The sequence below is a fragment of the Anguilla anguilla genome, chromosome 17 (assembly GCF_013347855.1).
Source record: "Anguilla anguilla isolate fAngAng1 chromosome 17, fAngAng1.pri, whole genome shotgun sequence".
NCBI lineage: Eukaryota > Metazoa > Chordata > Actinopteri > Anguilliformes > Anguillidae > Anguilla > Anguilla anguilla.
Window position 1 is genome coordinate 30,303,543 of NC_049217.1, and position 16,981 is coordinate 30,320,523.

At 47.3% G+C, this 16,981-nt stretch overlaps 2 protein-coding genes and 1 long non-coding RNA gene across 5 annotated transcripts; 2 read left to right on the top strand and 1 right to left on the bottom strand.

Annotated features, from left to right (window-relative positions):
* The first annotated feature begins 2,940 nt into the window (after positions 1 to 2,940).
* Positions 2,941 to 8,077, top strand: LOC118215960. Its single transcript, XR_004762942.1, has 4 exons — positions 2,941 to 3,159; positions 3,337 to 3,488; positions 7,419 to 7,478; positions 7,815 to 8,077. It is a non-coding gene; the product is annotated as an uncharacterized LOC118215960 (long non-coding RNA).
* LOC118215958 (thioredoxin, mitochondrial-like) lies at positions 6,126 to 9,108 on the bottom strand. Of its 2 annotated transcripts, none has more exons than XM_035396946.1 (4): positions 9,021 to 9,108; positions 7,826 to 8,049; positions 6,384 to 6,507; positions 6,126 to 6,267 (listed from the first exon to the last, which is right to left on the bottom strand). In XM_035396946.1, exons 2-4 carry the CDS (start codon positions 8,047 to 8,049, stop codon positions 6,151 to 6,153), a joined length of 465 nt encoding a protein of 154 aa, XP_035252837.1. In that variant the 5' UTR covers positions 9,021 to 9,108; the 3' UTR covers positions 6,126 to 6,150. The 2 variants fall into 2 exon arrangements, with proteins under 2 accessions (XP_035252837.1, XP_035252839.1); XM_035396948.1 differs by lacking the exon at positions 9,021 to 9,108 and adding an exon at positions 8,732 to 9,002.
* Positions 9,109 to 10,688: 1,580 nt separating this feature from the next.
* On the top strand, positions 10,689 to 14,105 carry LOC118216357 (histone-lysine N-methyltransferase 2B-like). 2 transcript variants are annotated; one of them, XM_035397447.1, is made up of 2 exons: positions 10,689 to 11,077; positions 12,232 to 14,105. In XM_035397447.1, the coding sequence occupies exon 2, from the start codon at positions 12,415 to 12,417 to the stop codon at positions 13,483 to 13,485; it is 1,071 nt and encodes a 356-aa protein (XP_035253338.1). In that variant the 5' UTR covers positions 10,689 to 11,077; positions 12,232 to 12,414; the 3' UTR covers positions 13,486 to 14,105. The 2 variants fall into 2 exon arrangements, with proteins under 2 accessions (XP_035253338.1, XP_035253339.1); XM_035397448.1 differs by having other exon boundaries at positions 12,245 to 14,105.
* Positions 14,106 to 16,981: the final 2,876 nt, after the last annotated feature.

Below are 16,981 nucleotides of genomic sequence, written 5' to 3' on the forward strand. Positions count from 1 at the left end.
GTCACCGCTGAATTTGACTAATCCCTGCCCACGTCTATATAGATCAAACTGACAATATCCCAGTCCATAACAGACAATCGATCATTTTCTATTAATACCTCCGACCTATTTGCTTTTACTGCTAGATATGACCACACTTACGGTTATTCCTTCAACGGCAGAGAACAGTGCTATCTGAAGCAAACTAACATATATTTTGCCATGTTAATACTGACTAGGCTATAACTTAAATATCCTCAATAATAGGAAATAGCAATGACAGGCAAAGTTTGCATATTTAAATAGACTAATTTAAATGATTATTCTATTCTGTTTTCCAGCATAACCCATCCTACATACTCAGTGTTAATAAAGTTGAATATACATGTAGCTACATAACAGAACACAGCTGACTGAATATTTTATCTGTTCCAAAGACTTCTTTCTTAACCCACTCAGTTTTCCAGTTTTAGACCTACATTTTAGATGTGTTTGTAAATGTTGTATATTCTCCCCCCCCCCCCCCCCCCCCCCCCCATTTTTGAACAGGCCTGAGAAATACGTTTAACGCTAGTGTGTCATTCAGCGCATTGTTTGTAAACAATGTGATTGCACGGGGCTGTTGTGCCCTCTCCCCCATCTCCGAGCTGATTGGTCAGTTTTAGTGATTAAAGGCTTTAGTTAAAGGTCGTATCTCTCTCTCTCTCTCTCTCTCTCTGTCTCTGATACTCCCCAGATGGAGGGATGAGAGGAGGAGGAGAGAGAGAAAAAGACGTTTACATTCCATTGCAGGCATTTAGCAGATGCTGGTATCCACAGCCATTTGTGCAGCTTTTTTTTTCTCTTTTTGCATTTCTTACATATTATCCATTTTATCCAGCTACGTATGCACTGAAACAATTCAGGTTAAGTACCTTGCCTGAGGGTGCAACGGCAGTGGTCCGGGTATCAAACCTGTAACCGTTTAGGACACAGATCCAGTGCCCTAACCATTGTACTACACTGCCAGACTGAGAAACTAGAGGACGGGAGTTCTGACACAGCTGTGCTCTGAACACACGGCTGTGTCCCTGTCTGTTCCCTTTCTGGAAACAGTAAGGACATGACCAGCCCAGAAAAACAGATAGTAAGTGTGAAATTACCAAATATGGACAGTCCTGACCTCCCCCCCCCATCTCCTCCTTCTCTCTGACCCATACACCCCACCCCTCCCCTCCCCTCCCCCCCCTCCCGGCTACAGTGACGGCAGGGAATTTTTGCCATTCTGGATGTGCAGAATGATTATGTCACCCACAAGATGAAGAAAGTAGTGAGCCATCGTGCCTGTATAAATGAATTGGGTGTCTTGATGTTCACGGCTTAGCTATGGACAACTGATACTTTATGAGAGCTGTACCTTATGTGACCTGTGTTCTGTAGTTGTTCCAACGACCTGGGGTACGCACTTATTGTACGTGGCATTGGATAAAAGTGTCTTCCAAATATAATGTAAGTGCAGTGTCTGAAAACCTATAGATCTGTGTGTTTTAATGTATACTTGTGTGTGCGTGCCTTTCCTCTGTACCTGCCAAAGCCAACAAACTACAATGGTGCTTGATTTGTTTCGACAGGAATATCCATTTAACGCTGTCATAGACATACACACAGACACACAGACACATGCACACACTCACATGCACGCACACATTCACACAAAGTCACACACATGCACACACACACACACGCGCACATACACAGTCACACACACACACACACACACACTCTTACCCTCTCACACACACACACGCACACACAGTCACACACTCTTACACTCTCACACACAGTCACACACATGCACACACACACACACGCGCACACACACAGTCACAAACACACACACACACTCTTACCCTCTCACACACACACATGGACACACAGTCACACACTCTTACACTCTCACACACACTCTTACCCTCTCACACACGCAGTCACACACACACACACACACATACACAGAGTCACGTTTAACTGTTCTTGTGCTTCTCCCTCTTTCAGCACTTTGCCATGTTCCTCCCACACACGGTCTCCCCTGCTTCCTGCAGATAGATGAAATGATGAAATGTTTAAATGACTGAATGATTGAATGATTGATGGGCCCTGGGGCTCCTTTGTCCCAGCAGAGTGGCGCTGTTGGGAAAACACGGCTTTACTAATTGATATATACGGCACAACAGCGGGAAATGCAACCATGGCGACAATGGGCACAAACTCCCCCCATGGCAGTGCAAATGGCTGTGGCTAAGTTACAGCTATTACAGTGGGCGGCAGTGTGGTATAACGGGCAAGGAACTGGGCTTGTAACCTGAAGGTTGCAGGTTTGATTCCCGGGTTGGACACTGCCGTTGTACCCTCGAGCAAGGTACTTAATTTGCATTGCTCCAGTATGTATCCAGCTGTATAAATGTAAATGCCGTGTAAAAGTTGTGTAAGTCGCGCTGGATAAGAGCGTCTGCTAAATGTCTGTAATGTGTAATGTAACAGCTATCGCCCGTCCCGGTCCCGGACACCCAAACTCCATCGTTCCCCTTTTTCCCCGAGCGCTCGGGACACAGGAAGGGGCGATAAGAACGGACAGAGGCGCACGAAAGTCTGGAACGCTCGGGCAGAGGGGAGGAGGAAGAGCTCCCTCCTCTTTTCTCCAAATCCCATCTTCTTTCCCTCCCCCCCACACACCCCCACCCCCAATTCAAAAACATTTTATTAAAAAAAAATAATAAATAATAATAATAATAAAAATAAAAAACACACCACACAGAGGTTCCATGTACTCAAGCATGGTCACGTGCATTTTAGGACAAAAAGGAAAAAAAAAAAAAAAGAGGGGAAGTCTTAAGTAATGCCACCGCGTCGGGCGGAATGCTAGTTCGCTGTCGCCCAGGAGACATACAGACGCACAGACGTACAGACGTACAGACGCAGACATACAGACGCACAGACGCACAGACGTACGCACCGCCCGCAGGACAGCGCAGCGCCTTCGAGCGCAAACAGGGTCGGCGCGTTTACTGTAAACACGCGCTGCTCTCAAACCGTGCCCAGACTCGGCTGCGTGCGGCGCTGGGACACCAGGACCCAGCCCTGGCGCAGGCACACCAGGACCCAGCCCTGGCGCAGGGACACCAGGACCCAGCCCTGGCGCAGGTCAGCAGACAGCAGCGCTGCTCGCGCAAAAAAAACGCAGAGTAAATATTAACAGCTTGAGTCAGAGAGGGAGGGGGGGGGAGGTAGAGGAGCGAGGAATTTTAGTTACTCTCTTTTCTCACTCGTTCAACAGTCACTGGTTTCCTCCGTCTTTTTTCTTCCCTTATATGGTAACAGAACGCCAGCCGAGAGAGAGACAGAGGGAGCTGGAGGTGTGGTCTATTGTTTTTTGCGGAAGAGGTGTAGGGTTACACTGCCGCCAAACCTCCAAAGAGCTCCGTCACCCCCCCCCCCCCCTTTTTCTTTTTTTGCTCCCTGGCGGGGAGAAGGTGAGTAGATGAAGTAGTGAACCAGAAAGGGAGTCACAGGGAATTTCACAGATTTTATCTGTCAGTATTATAATGGTCTCTGGACGGCAGGCAGACCCTGAGGTGTGACTGCGTGTGAGAGAGAGAGAGGAAGTGAGAGAGAGAGACAGAGAGAGAGAGGAGTGGAGAGAGAGGGAGTGAGAGGGAGAGAGGGAGAGGGAGTGAGAGAGAGAGAGAGGGAGAGGGAATGAGAGAGAGACAAACTGAGGGACAGGGAGTAACATTGACACCAGAAAAGTAAAATTATTATAGTTCATTGACATTTTGTATGCGTTATGTTCTAGTTGTAGAATTTTATTTCTGTGGATTGTCTGGATTTTATATTTTTTCTGTTTACTGTAGTTAAATTGTTATTGCCTGTCTGTTATATTTGTCATGTGAGTGAATGCTTTGGCAATGTAAGTGTACCCTTACCATGCCAATAAAGCTTACTGAATTGAATTGAATTGAATTGAGAGACAGAGAGAGAGAGGAGTGGAGAGAGGGAGTGAGAGAGAGAGAGAGAGAGAGAGAGAGGGTGAGACAGAGAGAGGGGGGGAGAACGGGACTCACACAGGTGGTTAAAAACACCATAGCAAGGCGACTGCAATGACATTTGTGGCATTTATGTCATGCTATTGGGAGAACAGAAATGTAATGCTGTAATGGATAAGGTGGAGTAACCTGACACGGCCACGTTAGCGCAGTTTCTGAAATCTAGGGCAACTATTTACCCGTCGCTACCACACCTTCATGAGAAAGACTTTCAAATGTTTCTTGCGTTCGTAACACACCATTGCTCTTTGATCTTTCCAAGTTCTGTTGAACATCCTGTTTGTACCAGTAATATTTACATGAATTAAGTTAAGCACCAAATCATTTTCCTCCTCCCTTTAACACACACACACACACACACACACACACACAACAGTTCTGCATTTCCCCATACTGTTATTTACACGGGTAGTATGTAATCTATTTGCTTTGATGAGCCACGGTATAGCTACACTGCAACAGCACGTGTGTATTTTCAAGTTATGACATTCAGTTTTGTAGACCTAGGCCTACACATAAATCCGACATAAAGATTCGCAGTGGCAGCATATCTCCAAAGAAAACATCGGACTTGATAACACAAATCTTTGGCGCGCGAAGACAACTGCAGCGCACAATTGCTGACTGAAAATCAGGATTACTCAGCGACGGTGCAGCACAATCACTGCGGAAACGGCGTTAAAGAGAGGTGCTGAGCGAACATCTGCCCGCGGCCCGCCCTTCCAGCTCGCGCGGCACTAGCGCCTGGACAGCGGGTGCTGAGGTGGCACGAGGAATTATTACCGAGGAAGGGTGGATGCAGCCGGGCGTCGCAGCTCGCTCTGAGTTAGCGCAGTTTTGTTAAACGCCTCGGGGGTATTTCAAAGTAACCTTTACACCACTTGAGGCAAAACGCCGTCTGTGCTTTGACACGGAAAATAGGAGACCCCCGTCCCTTATCAAGGAACATAAAGCTTTTGTTTATTCTCTGTATTTTTACCCACTCGTGTTCTGTTTTTGACTATTACCATCCGTTGGCTTGGAGACTTGGATAATCCAGTGGTTTTTTTATTTATTTATTTATTTTTTTTAAGAGTAGCTCTGCCGCCATAATCATGACATCATATTTTTATGATCAAGACACCAGCTCACACACGCCAATAAATAACCTTTAATATATTTTATTAATTCACTTCTTATATTTAATTAAAATAAAATCTAAATCGAACCCATAACCTTATATGCATTTCCTGTACAATGAAAATTTCACAGTCAATACAGAGCGACGAGGACTGTCTGAGATGCGTAGGCCTACACACTGAATGACAGACACATTCCACGCTTCGCTTTTTAGGCATAGCGGCATAAAACGACTTACCGGCCTCAAGATCGAGGGCTTTTTTCCGCGGCCAGGATAAAGAACGGTCGCCCCCATGTGGACAACATCGACAACTGCAGACAGCAATATGCGCGGACCTCGCTCAAAACCACCGCATTTCTCAGTCTCTGGTATACTTTATACTATGTAGGCGGTTCTGAGCGACACGGTACAGTCCCCGTACAGTCTATTGTAAAACTAAAAGGCTCTTTCACCAGTTTGAGAGGTGGCTGAAGGAACCGTCTTACATTCTGAGAGAGAGAGAAGCAGGTAGGCACACATGCAGGCACACACAAACACAACTCCAAACGAGATGCACAGACAAATACCTATAAATATCAAAGGAACGACAGACAACGAAAGAGACAAGCAACAAATTTAAGCCTCCTGTACAACCTGACTACAAGGTGCTTTCCCAAATTTTAGTGTCACGGTTAAGGAAACGTTATTCTTATCGTCTTTCCCAACATTCGAACACGCGGCTGCGAGCTCGGCGGCGAGCGGGAAGCACATTGTGGTCACGCTGGACAGAGGAGTCGGCAGAAGCTGGGAGCTGAAGGGTGCGTATGCGTTTGTGCCCATGTGTGTGCGTTTTGGGGGGGGGGGGGGGTGGAGGGGTGTACCAGCTCAGGGGCCATAGGCTCAGAAAAAACAAAAAAAAATGGGGGGGGGGGGGGGGGAGGGTTATGCTGCTAGTCAGTCTTGAGGGGGGGGCGGGGGTCAGCTACACGTTCATTGTTCAATGAGCTTCCCCACAAATGAGTCAAGCTGTTCTTCATCTTTGATCCCAACGAACTGGTCGATGACATCACCGCCCCGCATTGCAATCACCGTGGGGACGGCCGATACCTATTGGACGGAAGAGAAGTCGCCGTTAATCGCCTGGTCTCGCCACACCGTCTAGCAAGAAGAAGAAAAAAAAAAAAAACTCCCAATACGTAAACACACAGCCTGACTTCTCTCACCCCGTACTCAATGGCCAGGTCTGTGTGCTCGTCGATGTCGACCTTTGCCATGGCGACACGACCCTGTTGCTTAGCAACTGCCTTTTCCAATCGGGGGCCGAGGATCTTACAGGGGCCACACCAGCTTCAAGAAAAAAGAGAGAGAGAGAAAAAAAACAAAGATATGTTTTATATACGTTATATATTGTGTGGGCATGGGCAAATTCACACACACAACTCAACTCTGCTAATATGCACTATAGTCATTTAGAAAAAAATGATCATCTTAATTCATCCCAATTCACATGATATGTATCCTATGTATCCATATATCAATCTTGGGCATATATACATGTATGAGGCAGGAGACAATGCACCTGGCACACTACCCTTTCACCTCACTGCCATTTTCTCCTGGCAGATGAGTCATATGACACAAATACCGTTCATGGCTCAATGCACAGGGCATGGAAACCAGCGAGCATCGTTTCATATCGAGTTCACACACGCTACTCGTATTTGTTTTTGTTATACCTTTATGGCGTCTCATCTGTGTTTGTTTTATTCTTGCTGTAAAGCTTTTTAAGCGCACTACCTGACAAGTTCTATACGGTTAAACGTTTTATTATCACACTTAACTTTTTTTTTTGGTCCTGATGTCACTCATAACAAACACGGTTCTTTCCTTTGATTCACATTGACACTGCTAGTTTCATCAAATGTTTTCCAAGACCAAGTCCGTGACGTGAGAGCATGTTCTAAGAGTCTATGGCAGGCAGTGCTCGAAAAAGTCAGAAATATACACAGCTAGCGATGATGTCATTCTTTAGGTCTATTTTTCAATGCAATTCGTCTCCTTGAAGCGGATGAATATTAAAGTTGTATCTTAAATTAACTGTTTCGTTAGATGAAAGAACAATGGCCTGAACTCCCCAGGTTGTACAGTTGGCAGTCACTCTCTCATGGAGGATGTATCGCATGGAGAAGGGCAGTTACATATCAGCATTCTGAATATTCATACATTAAAACATTCCATTTCTCCCCCATTTTCCACAGGGACTAACTCCCATTTATTAATATGAAGAAGAAGAAAAAATAATTGCTGTAAAGAAACAGGTATGTGTGCTTTTTGTTGTTAATGACCAAGTATTGCTCTAGTTATCACAGGAGACATGTGAATAGCCAGGCTAAGTATCCACACAACTTTGACCTCCTCCCTAAAGTGGCAGTGTAGTACAATGGGCAAGGAACTGGACTTCAATTCCCCGGTAGAACACTACCGTTGAAGGACACTATCGTTGTACCCTTGAGCAAGGTACTTAACCTGCATTCCTTCAGGGTATATCCAGCTGTATAAATGGATGTACTGTAAATGCTGTGTAAAAAGTTGTGCAAGTCGCCCTGGATAAGAGCGTCTGCTAAATGCCTGTGATGGAATCTACTGTAATGTAGCGGATACCCACTGCGCGTGGAAGTCGACCAGCACGGGGAGGCTGCTGTTGATGACGCGCTCCGTGAAATCCTCCTGGTCCTGCACGCTGAAGGACACGTTTCGCCGGGAGGTGACGGACACGGCGGGCGACGGCGCGCGGGAGAACAGGGAGGCCGAGGACGCGCAGAGATGGGGGCAGCGGATATCCTTCACGGGCGCGTTCCAGATCCTGCGGACTATGAGTCTGTAAGCCATCTGTGAAACGCCACAGACCAAAAAAAAATTAAATTAAATTTAAAAAAACAGGACATAAAAGATAATTAATAAACACGTGACATTTGCTAAAACAGAACATTGATGGAACATCGATGGCAATTAATTTTGAGAACTCTTTAAACCTTTTTTGCACAGTGTTAGAAACGTCTTTAGAAGGGGAGGGGAGAAGGGGCTAGTGATCTTGTGACTTCAGAGGCCAGCTGTACAACGCATCACAAAATATTGTATCAATATCGATACGTGACTTGGAAAGAAACAACCGTAGGAACCCCCAACTTCATAGTAAGTTACCCGAAGTAGTATACGTGTCACGGTTGTTTGGGAAAGTATTGATCTCTTTGAGGATCACTCCTTGGTCAAATCACAAGAATTATTCACTGGAAAATGCGTAACAACTTAACCAGTTACAGTAATTGCTGTGCATAACTTTGTTATCTGAGTCAAGCAATTGTGCCCAGAAGAAAACAACACAAATAGGCCAACGGTGTTGCAATGAATCAGTGCCAGCTGTCAGCTAGTTATTCAAGTCTAGCGCGCAACGTAGCTCGCTAGGTGAGCGTAAGCCAACTAAACAACGTTGTTAGGTACCCGCATATAAATCAACCAACGTACATGCAAATGATCATTTCGCGTTACTGTATCAGACAAGCCCACGAGTTACCTAGATCGTTGTAGATATCACTGTGCTTACGGACGACCTGTTGTGTAGCTACGTTGGGTTTTCAGCCAAAGTTAGCTAACGTTAGCTATCCCCCGATAACCTACGTTTGACTTTGCCCGCTTCCTTTCGGTCTATATCGCGCCAGCTAACTGCCTTCACATATAATGTTAAGACAAACAGCCACCATACTTTTGCCAGTGTCTGGCCTCACACCCGTCCCTGACTTTGTGCGATTCGTTTATCAAGCTAACTTGCCAATCTAGTCGATATTAAAAGTACACATCCTTACCGCGCAGTTGCTCCTGAGTTGCCTGGTCGCCCGGACCACTGTTCGTGAAGCACTTCCGCTTGCACTTTGCGCAACCAGAATGTTTGGATTCGAGTATTTGTCTTTCGTGTAAATTGCGCCACCCTCTGTACAAAATGAGGGTTCCACTTGAATTGCTGGCAACGTTTCTGAAAACTTCAGATTCTTCGTCTTAAGAATCTGTGCTGTTAAAGTTTAGCTGGGTGACAAGAATCTAGGAATTCCCAGAAATGAACGTTTACGGTGTTTTGATTTGAGCAAGCGCAGGTGGTCCGCAGTTCTCTTAGAATTCCATAACTGCGTGTTTTAAATTAAAAGTAAGTAGCCTACTAAATCCCAGATTGTCTTTGTTGAACAAACAGGTTTTACAGGTCGATTCAAGCTCTTTCATTTGAATGTTAACAAAATAATAATGCGCAAAGGAATTCATAGTTATGTATTTATTGATACCTTTTCAAAAAATCTTACATAGGCATCATTTACGTTTTTAAGTAGCTACTGTGTTCTGAATATACATTTAAACATATAATCAAAATATACATTTTAAAGCTCCTGATCTTCCACTGAGGATTGCTAGCAAGGATGTGGAACTCACTTTAAGGTTTGGGGGTGGGGGGTGGGGGGGGGGGGGGGGGGGGGGGTCCTTAAAACCTCATTTTATCATGGCATCCAGTTCATTACCTTTGGGATGGGTATCTAGAAAGCACAATATGCAACCATGTCCAAACATTTGGAAGCAACATTGAGTCCCCCCCCCCCCCCACCCAAATAAGCTACATCTATTTATCAATGACAATGACTACAAACATAATAAAAGCTAGGGATCATTAGATTATGCTGTAGTTCTCTGTGGATAAGAGCTTCTGCTAAATGTATGTAATGAAATGTAATGTAACATAATGGCACCAAACCAGTTGTTGCAATGCAGCCAATAATGCTCACTAAATGAACATACATAGCGTAAATAAGTAATTAACAATGTTGTTTATGAAATGAGATGGACTTTTTAATTTGGGTAGCAAATTTGCCTTCGTAATTCCCAGTCACTCCAAATGGGAAAGACAGGAGCAAAACTGTCATGTGGGAGTTGTAATTAAATAGAGCATTTCAAATCTGTCAGTGGATTTTTATTTTATTTTTTTTCATTACACTAACTAAAACTAACTAAAAGATTTTTTAAAAATTTAGATCAGTGACAAGAGTTGAAGTCTGAAATCTCATTTTTTGACACTCTGGGATATTACAGAAGAAGCAATGCAATTTAACTCAAAATGACCATCAGTTCTCCTTCATGAAAAATGGTGAGACATTGTTATGCAGAACACACACACACGCACACGCACACACACATACGCACACACACATACGCGCACGCACGCACACACACGCATACGCACACACAGACACACACACACACACATATGCGCACACACACACAAGCACGCACATACGCACACACACACATACGCGCACGCACGCACACACACATACACACACACACACGCACACACACACACAAACACGCACATACACACACACACGCACGCACACACACACATACGCGCACACACGCACACACACACATACGCACACACAGACACACACACACATACGCACATATGCACATATGCACATATGCACACACACACACCAACACGCACATACGCACACACACACACGCACACACATACACACACATGCACACTGCATGGATAATAATGCTTGTGTGATGAGAATCAGTGGGCCAGAGGCAAGGCTGGATGTAAGCGATGTGGTCATGTGGCATTAATAATTGACAGACATTCGAAATAAAAGGAGAAAAGAGGGGGGGTGTCCACCTTTCATGTCGGAGAGTCAGAGAGGATGAAAGGGAGGGAGAGGGAGAAAGGGAGGGAGTGTGTGAAGGAGGAGAGGAGTCCAGATTACAGAAGAGAAGAGTAAGAGGTGCACGGGCATCAGGGAGCGACGGAAGGGGAGACAGGGCGGACGGGACAACCTGTGGACTGTCTGGCTGTTGACCGGAGGGGACTGCCAGAGGGGTGAGTGACTTTCGGTAAAACTGCGGATGTCAGCCTGCGTCTGGTGCTCCTTCACCTGTCCTCTCTGAAGCTCGGTAAACGGTGACCCTGCACGGGGGTGAATGGTTTGCTCTCATCATAATGTACAGTATTCACCCTTTTATGTCCATATTTGCATGAGTCTATCCATCCATCTACTTCAGGGCTGCTCAAGCCTATTCCTGGAGATCTACCATCCTGTAGGTTTTCACTCCAATGTTAACAAAGCACAGCTCATTCAACAGCTAGAGATCTACCGTCCTGTAGGTTTTCACTCCAACCCTAACAAAGCACACCTCATTCAACAGCTAGAGATCTACCGTCCTGTAGGTTTTCACTCCAACCCTAACGAAGCGCACCTCACTCAACAGCTAGAGATCTACCGTCCTGTAGGTTTTCACTCCAACGTTAACAAAGCACACCTCATTCAACAGCTAGAGACCTTTGTAGAGCGGTTAATTCGTAGAACCAGGTGTGTCAGATTAGGGTTGAAATGAAAACCTACAGGACGGTGGATCTCCAGGAACAGGGTTGGGCAGCCCTGCTCTACCTGTTCAGGGTGTTGTGCTTCATTAGAGTTGGAGGGAAAACCTACAAGGGTGGTGGATCTCTAGCTGTTGAATGTGAGGTGTGCTTTGTTAGGGTTGAAATGAGCACTTACAGGTCTGTAATTCTCCAGGAACAGGGTTGGGCAGCCTTGAGCTGCGTCAGTTATCCACCCTAGCCATTCAGCCATATTTATATGACTCATCGTCACCTGTGTGTCACCTGTCTACTCCTGTCCATCACTTCCCCATCACCTACTTAACCCTTTGAAGAGCATGTTCTTTGTTCGGAATGTTTTTTTTTTTCTTCTAAATTCCAAGTCAGTGTTCTAGAACTCCAGAACTGACCAGTAGTGATTGTTACATCATCAGCATTAGAATGTTCCGTTAAGAACATTCTAATCACATATTTGTGATCTGGCACCTTTAAAGGGTTAAATCCATACATCACCCAGCTACTATTCATCCAGTCTGCTGGAGTGGTCTTTCAGGTGCTGGCAGGCAGTGGGGCACTGAGCCGATGCATTTCGGCATTAATATTTCCAGTCATGCATTTCGGTCTGTATGTAACTTTGTCTGTGTTTATTTCAGGGGGATTTTTCAGGCCCGTCTTTGTACCTGTTCTCTGTTACCTGCCCAGTCCCCGCGGTAAAGAGAGGCTGAGCAGGAGGAGCTGTCAGGCTGATGTCCGTAACACCAGAAAGAGCCGATCGAAGGAAGCGCTGCTGTCCGCGCGTCACCTGAGCCGGAAGAACACCTGGACACCATGGTCACATGGGCCCTGAGGTGAGAGGTCACGCTCCCGTCCGCCTCGCCTCCCGATTGGTCGGGGAGATGGCGGAGTCGCACGCGGGGTGGGAGGCGGAGCTCGGGGGCGGGGCTGTGGGATGCTGGGACGGTGCCGGGGCGGAGCAGAGCGGGGTGGGCGGAGCCTGCGTGAAGGAGAGGCGGCCCGTCAGCCTCCGGGCCCCGCCCCTCTTCCGCAGCATCAGCCCGACGGGCGTGTCCGCCGGGCTGCCCCCCCACCGCCGCCTGAGGGCCGTGTTCCGCAGGTCCAGGGCGGTGTTGCCCGCGGATACGCCGCGCGTCTGTGGCGACGCTCTCTCCCAAGCCGACGGCTTCGTGGGCACGCCAGCGAGGACCCGGGACCTCGCCAGGGCGGCATCGCCAACGCTGGAGCTCCCGCGCCGGGCCGCCGTGCCCGCGAACGCGCCCATGTGCCCGCCGGCGGCTCTGAACAGGCAGGGCGGCGGACGCCCCTGCCCCCAGCCCGCCCCGTCGCCGAGGACCCGCCGCGATAGGAAGGGGAGCTGGGGAGGGGTGGGGGTGGGGGTGGGGGCGGGGGCGGTGAGCCCTGCCGCACAGGGCGAGGGTCCCACGGGCGGGGCAGCTCGCGCGGATGAGAGGAAAAGGAAGAAAAGGCGGAGAAGGACGGAAGGAAGAAGGGTAAATTACCCTGGAAACGAGTGGCGGGGCGTGCCGGCCCACAATGCCGAGGGTGGCGGGGACAGGGCGCTGTGCAGCTGGCTGGAGAGCCTGGGGCTCACAGACACGGAGAGAGACACGCCCGGCCTCACCGCCTCAGCCAATCGCCAGGGCAGGACCCTGCAGGAGGCGGGGTCACTGAAGGGGAGGGCGGACCCGGGGCAGCGGGGGGCGGAGCCAAGCCGCAGAGACCGCCGCCCCTACTTCCTGCCCCCCATCTCTCAGTCCGGAGCCCTCCTGTACGTGCCCCTCCTCCTTCCCGAGAACTCCCCCCCGCCCTCTCCCTGCAGCTCGCCCACCGCCCCCGTGTTTCCCTTACCTGTACCTCGCCTCCAGCCCCTCCCCCCAACAAGGAAATAGCACTGCCAGTCCCAGGACAGCCCCCCCCCCCCCGAGCACAACGCAGCGCTCTGATTGGATGTCTGTCCCCTAAGCGCTCCTCTGAATCTGCTTACTGTGGTGCTTTGATGTGGTTCCTGTTTACTCCAGCCAATGTGAGCTTTTAAGCCTTTGAAGAGTAGGTTTATTTGGAATGTTCTTTCAAAATTTCAAAAAGTCAGCGTTCTAGAACTCTGTTGCTTTCAGTCACCAGCAGTGATTGTGACATCAGCATCAGAATACTCAGTTATGAACATTCTATTCTCGTATTTGTGATATTACACCTTAAAGGGTTCTACTAAAATTTGTCAGTGAATGCTGCACTGTTACATAATGTGTAACAGCATGTAACAGAACAGCACAGCAGCAGTGTAGTGTGCCTTGTAACCTAAAACGTTGCGGGTTCGATTCCTAGGTAGGACACTGCCACTGTGCCCTTGACCTGCAGTGCTTTGGTACATATCCAGCTATATAAATGGATGCAATGTAAATGCTAAAGTTGTGCAAGTCTGCAAAATGTCTGCTAATGAAATGTACGTACAGTATGTGTAAAGCAAACATCACAATTAAGAATAAACCTGTAGGTTTTTTTCTCAGAGAAAGCTGTGGTCTTAGTTTAATTTTTCTTCATTTTCCCTCTTTGGATTAATTGATGGCTAATTTCAGCGTCGGTTTTTCAAAACCCGGAAAATTCTCTTGAGTTAATTTGGAAGAGACCAGAAAGTGTCTGCCTGCCACCTCGTGGCCGCTCTCCTCTCTCTGTGTCCAGGCCTCCCCAGCACGCAGCTGAATGTAAGGAGGAGGGAATCAGCCCCTGAGAAACAGCGCTGGGCTATTAGTGTCACGGAAAGGTAGAACACATTTTTCCTCAAACGTGGCGTGTTTTGGTGAGTTTGTAGTTCACATTTTCACTTTTCCACTTTTTAGATGAAAAGCTTTTGAAATTGAAATTCTACCCTAACCGCCCCCCCCCCCCCCCCCCCCCACCCAATTCTCCCCCCTTTCCAAAACAAAACAAACACAACACCGGAAATTTCCGGGATACTTGGGATTTTTGAGGAGTCCCAGCAGACGGGGCCAAACAGAGAGAGAACAAGGCCAGTCTGTGTGCAGAGGTACACCGTGTGGGGAGGGAGGAGGGGGGGTAGCAGGGGCTGTGGGGGCGGGGGGGGGGGGGAGAGAGTATGTAGGGCGCGGTGCCACTGACTTCACCTAAAATTAGTTAATTTATTAATTTGTGATTCTTCGAAGGGAGAAACACTGTCGTCAATTTCAAATAGCAAACACACACACACACACACACACACACACACAAAAGAACAAACCGAAGAACTGAGCTCAAAGATTATCTGCCAAAAATAATAATGAATAATAATAAACCTGCAAATTTGTGTCAGCACGCTGCCGAGCACGTCCTCGTTCTGCAGTTCATCTTCCAGTGCTGCCGCTACAGCTGAGTACAGCACCGCAGGCCCCGGGAGACTGCAGGCCACAGGTCAGCCAGAAGGGGGTGCTATTGAGCAACATAAATCCATTCATCCATTTTCTTTACCCACTTATCCAAGATATTGCAACACTTCACAATATATTGCAATATTTCACAAATAATTGGACTCCAGCATATTTCTGAAACAAAGTCCCACAGACTTACTGCCCAAAAGACATAGCTGAGATGGGATTATATTTACGAAAAAATTATTTGTTGTTGTGTTAATTTGTTAAATTCTGGTGCTTTCATGCAATTATATGCTTTTTCAAGATGTACGAATATATCAGAAAAATACAGCAGTGATTTTTTTTGTTTGGGGGGGTGGGTGGGGTGGGGGTTGAGCTGTAAAATTGTACAGTTTTTACAATAGTGCGGCAGTGGGCATACCACTGAGGGGAACCCAGCCTGGTCTTTGTCATAATTCACGCTGTGTCTGGAGCCTTTCATGTCTCGGACTCCTGCGTGGCTGTTGCCCTAGGTAACCGCAGTGCCCGGGGCCAGGTGGATGAGAGGCAGCTCTGATCCCATGTCACGAACAGGTAAAGAATCAGCCGTGCGTAAAGGGCGTTCCCTTTGCAGAAGACCTAAAGTGTACCAGCTGTGGGTGAGCATGCGAGTGTGTGAATGTGTGTAATGTGCGTGCGTACGTTTGTTTGCATGTAGGTGTGTGCGCGAGAGAATGTTTGCGCATATGCTTGCGTGTGTGTGTGTGTGTGTGTGTATGCATATGTGTGTGTGTGTATGCATGTGTGTGTGTGTGTGTGTGTGTGTGTGTATGCATATGTGTGTGTGTGTATGCATGTGTGTGTGTGTGTGTGTATGCATGTGTGAGTGTGTGTGTGTATGCATACGTGTGTGTGTGTGTGTATGCATGTGTGTGTGTGTGTGTGTATGCATGTGTGAGTGTGTGTGTATATGCATACGTGTGTGTGTGTGTGTATGCATGTGTGTGTGTGTGTATGCATATGTGTGTGTGTGTGTGTATGTATGCATATGTGTGTGTGTGTGTATGCATGTGTGTGTGTGTGTGTATGTATGCATATGTGTGTGTGTGTGTGTATGCATGTGTGTGTGTGTGTGTATGCATATGTGTGTGTGTGTGTGTATGCATGTGTGTATGCATATGTGTGTGTGTGTGTGTGTGTCTGTATGTGTGTGTATGCATATGTGTGTGTGTGTGTGTGTATGCATGTGTGCGTGTGTTTAGGTTCTTACTCTCTCAGTCTCTGGCTCGCTACCCTTAGTGCTCCTGATGTTTCTCTGGTTTTGTTCAACACTGGAGTTCCTGTAGGGGATAAATATGACCGTGGGACTTGCATTCCTCTCTCTGGCTCCTTTTTTTTTGCCCTCTCACTCTTTCAGTTTCTCCCTCTGCTTGTTTTGCCTTTTTGTTTAGGAACAGGCTGTGCTTTTCCCTTCACTCACTCCACCCACAAACCCCCCCCCCACCCTAACCCCACCCAGCCCCGCCCCGTGTACCAGTAGCACAAAGCTACTGTTTTAATGAGACACACATTGCTTTGGTACAATATGGACAGCCTTCACTGCCAGCACAATTTTAATGCTTATCTTATGCATGAGTGCATAAAATGAGTGTGTCTGTGTACAGCATGTATGCATGTGAGCGTGAGAGTGTGTGTGTGTGATGTGTGTATGTGTGAGAGTGTGTATATGTATGTGTGTGCACGTGTGTGTGTGCATGTGTATGTGTGTATGTGTGTGTGTGTGTGTGTGTATGTGCGTGTTTTGTCGTGCAGTGTTACTGACAGCTACAGCCAGCAAGGTTACACTCAAAATTTGCCCCAAAGGTTGGCCTCTTCCCTTGAACAAATAAACACTTATAAACACCTGTTCCTCTCTCTCTCTCCCTCAAAGTGTGGCTTCTGACCTCCCTCTCAGACTCTCAGTGTCTTCCACCCCCCCCCTCCCCTCACTCTTTGGAGAGATTTTCATTGAAGTGAACACAATTCTAAAAACAGCATCTGACAG

Coding starts and splice junctions, on each gene's coding strand:
- LOC118215958 (XM_035396946.1), bottom strand. CDS start 8,049: ATGGCTTACAGACTCATAGTCCGCAGGATCTGGAACGCGCCCGTGAAG. Junction 6,508..7,825: donor CTGGTCGACTTCCACGCGCA/GTGGGTATCCGC, acceptor TTTTTCTTGAAG/CTGGTGTGGCCCCTGTAAGA. Junction 6,268..6,383: donor ACCTGGCCATTGAGTACGGG/GTGAGAGAAGTC, acceptor TCCGTCCAATAG/GTATCGGCCGTCCCCACGGT.
- LOC118216357 (XM_035397447.1), top strand. CDS start 12,415: ATGGGCCCTGAGGTGAGAGGTCACGCTCCCGTCCGCCTCGCCTCCCGA.